The sequence below is a fragment of the Sipha flava genome, unplaced genomic scaffold (genome assembly GCF_003268045.1).
Source record: "Sipha flava isolate LNK unplaced genomic scaffold, YSA_version1 17919_pilon_pilon, whole genome shotgun sequence".
Taxonomy (NCBI): Eukaryota; Metazoa; Arthropoda; class Insecta; order Hemiptera; family Aphididae; genus Sipha; species Sipha flava.
In genome coordinates, this window is record NW_020272131.1 from 1 (window position 1) to 3,446 (window position 3,446).

General features: G+C 29.5%; 1 protein-coding gene across 1 annotated transcript; it reads left to right on the forward strand.

Annotated features, from left to right (window-relative positions):
* Window positions 1-459: 459 nt before the first annotated feature.
* LOC112680634 lies at window positions 460-2,610 on the forward strand (the record flags this gene model as incomplete). The annotated part of the gene is made up of 2 exons (XM_025550801.1): window positions 460-641; window positions 2,431-2,610. Coding segments are annotated over 2 exons (335 nt in total), but the record flags the coding sequence as incomplete, so codon positions are not given.
* Between the last annotated feature and the right edge of the window lie 836 nt (window positions 2,611-3,446).

Here is a 3,446-nt window from a genome sequence, read left to right on the forward strand (position 1 = left end):
ATTTATAACTGCAATGCAATATTTCTAAAATATTTAATTTATTTAATGTAATTTTGTACAATTTAGATTATTAAACATAGAATTAACTCAAAGTTATTTTGGTTGATTGATTCATGAGAATAATTTTTGTCTTTTAGTGAGACTGATTTACTAGAAAGAGAATATTTATTTCTTTTAGTGGGTACAATTTTTCATTTATGTATCAAAACTAAATGTATAAGATGCGCATTTGAATGTATTAACAAAACGATATCAGTTAAAAAACAGTATAGTATATTTGGCAAAAAAATTTAAAATTTCAAAATCCTAGTAAAAATGTTAAAAATATGAACATTTCAGTTCTAATTTAAATTCTTCGAATTAAATTTAAAATGTTTAATAAGAATTATATTATTTTTAAGGAATCATTATATATTTAAAATGTTTAGTTAATAATAGTAATAATATTTTTAATTATAGGTAGCTTACGTGAAAATATAGGTGGTATAAGAGCAGCGATTGGAAATAAACCAATAATGTTAGTTTTTGATACTTATGATCTTGACTTTTGGAAGAATAATATAACAACTAATTTAAAATCAATCATTAATCAAATGCAAAGCTTCCACGTTGAAGCAATTGTCTTGGAAAACACATATAATGTACGTATATGATAATTTTGTATGTTTTAATAAAGAATAATTGATACACAATATTTAAATAAAATACATAATTTTGCAGCAGAGCATTATAAAATTAAATATAAAGATCATAGATATTAATAGGTATCATAAATTATAAAATTGTAACAAAATACAAAAAATTCAATATTATTGACCCGTGTATCTTTCCAACACATATTATAAATAAAATAGAATGGTACTCTCTTAACAATAGTAAGTTTTATATTTTATCACTTTTAATATGTAAAAATTCAAAAGTATAAATGCCAGTATGCATCACGTAAAATTTGCACGAATACTGTTACGTGGTACCCAATAAAAACAGGTACCTATCGTAATGATGTTGATGGATCAGGGTAAATTGATTCAATGATTAATTTAAACACTTGTAAACACTTTAATAAATACAGATACAAATACAGATACAGATATAGATACAGATATAAATTATAAATTCGCGCGCTAACAATATCGAAGACGAAACTCAGAAGGGCTTCGTCTGATAGCTGGACACGTCTGCCGTTGGTGGTGAAACGGAGCCTTTATATACTCTGTTTGATTCTATTTTAATTGCGTTGTTTTCGGCACGTGGCTATCCTTGGCCTGGTTGTCTTATTTGAACGATTGATGTTCGCGGTTTCTTGTGATCTGAGATTTGCGCGTGGCACTCGTTAAAGTTTATGAGTGCAATAGTTATTTTTGGTACGTTTTTATGACTCGGAATATGCGTATTATTACCTCTCAGTAATATATGCATATTACAATACCTACTGTTAAAAATTAATAAATTTATATTTATATATGACGGTACTAAATGTTTGTAAAATACTATAGAAAATTAAAATTAGCGATTCAGCATATAATCGCTTAGCATATGAACGGATAATCTGACAACTGATAAGTAACATAATGTTACGTCAACATTATGTGCCAATTTGTAGACAGAATGATTCCTTGTCACTTAAGGTAGGTTTTCTAAGCTGGGACTAAGCAGTAACGACCACGTGATTTACTGCTCTATAACTCTATCATAATAATCATATAAGCCTTGTCGTGATTTCTCCTAAGTCCGATCGACGAGTGCTTGTCAACATTAGTCGTTGTGTTTGATGATCGTAGTGCTCTGGAAGCAGTGTATTATTTGCGTGGCGTTTCGATTTTATTCCAAATGAAACTATTATATATTTTTATAAACGAACTTATTCAATAGAATAATATCAAAAACTTTATTCGCTTCAACTGACGATGAACTCTATGTGGAATGAGTCTTATATATAATTGAAGTATACATTATTTCTCCTTCTTTCTCCACTTTTAATAAATATATGACTACTTTTATTATTATTTGTAATTACTTGTTCCATTTTTAGTGATCAATAACGGTAGATAAAAAAATAAAATTAGCGTGTGCACAATGAAATATCGAGCTGAACCAAACTAAACTGAAAATAAATGCCCGCCGCAACATTCAGTCTTGGAGTAGGAAACCAATATACGCTCAACGATCAGTCGTTGCCGCTAGTCACAGCTCAGAAACCGTACCTTTAGATAAATGTATTTTTAGCTAAAAAATACGATTCATGTAATCAATTCAATTGTTCGTAATTTAATATATCAATGTATAATTTCTGTAATGTTTGATTGTCCCATACTAAACAGTAAAAACATTTTGTTTAATTTTATTTCAGCTCGAATAACTTCTAGTAGCTTTATTTTTAAATGATTGTATTCGATAAATTAATTAATTTTCACATGTTTGCAATTTTAGGAATCAGCGATACTTCCAGATGGAAATTTTACGAACCTTTTGGTAAAATCGCTCCAGGAATTTAAATGTATGTTACCTACTATGATGTTCGGTATTGCTATGCCTGCAAAAGCAAATATCATTATTAATAGTAAGCTTATTACATTACAATAAATTGAGAACGATGATTATATTTTTGGACCCAAGTTAAATAACCAATTTATATAATTTTCATCAGGATTATGAACTTTCAGTATTTTGTTTCACAAAATTAACTTTTAGAGACTTCCTGAATTTTCTATTTGACGAATTTGCAGAATATAATTATAAATTGTATATTTTTTCTTTATTTTACTCTACATATTTGTAATTCAGTCTTGTTGTTCATAAAAGATCAATTTTCTCTAAATATATGTGAAATACTTTTCGATCACTTTCAAAATTAACAATCATATTTTTATAAATATAAATGTATGTAAAATCTAAACTTGTTTAGTTCTTCATAATTCGTCTGTATCATGACAGTTATTAATACATAAAATTAACACCGACTTTTTGCTTTCAATTTTAATCTAAATGGTCTTGACATCAACACATCTATACCATATCAATGATCTAAATTATCATATTCAATTATGTTAGTATAGGGTGACCAGACGTCCCGTTTAAAACGGGTGTTCATGCCAATATGCCATTTTTTATTGCATGTGTGTATATTTGTTCTCGTATCGAATCTTATCACGCGTATGCCGTGCGCTTGACGACAGCAACAGCTTTTGTGGGGTGACCGCCCAGTACGCCCGTGAGATCGTTACTCTCCGTGATTTTGGTTAATGAATGTTACCATTTTCGTGGGATGCATAGCGGTGCGTTGCGTATCCGCAGCCATCGTTAGCGGCGGTGATAAGCCTCCGTTTGCGACCGGCCGAGTACGTAAGCGCATTATTATCGTCACGCGTAAATGTTCGTTATTCCACGTTTTCATTATTTGTCGGTTATGTTTCAAAAAAGTTGATAGTCATGTTCTCCGTGCCACT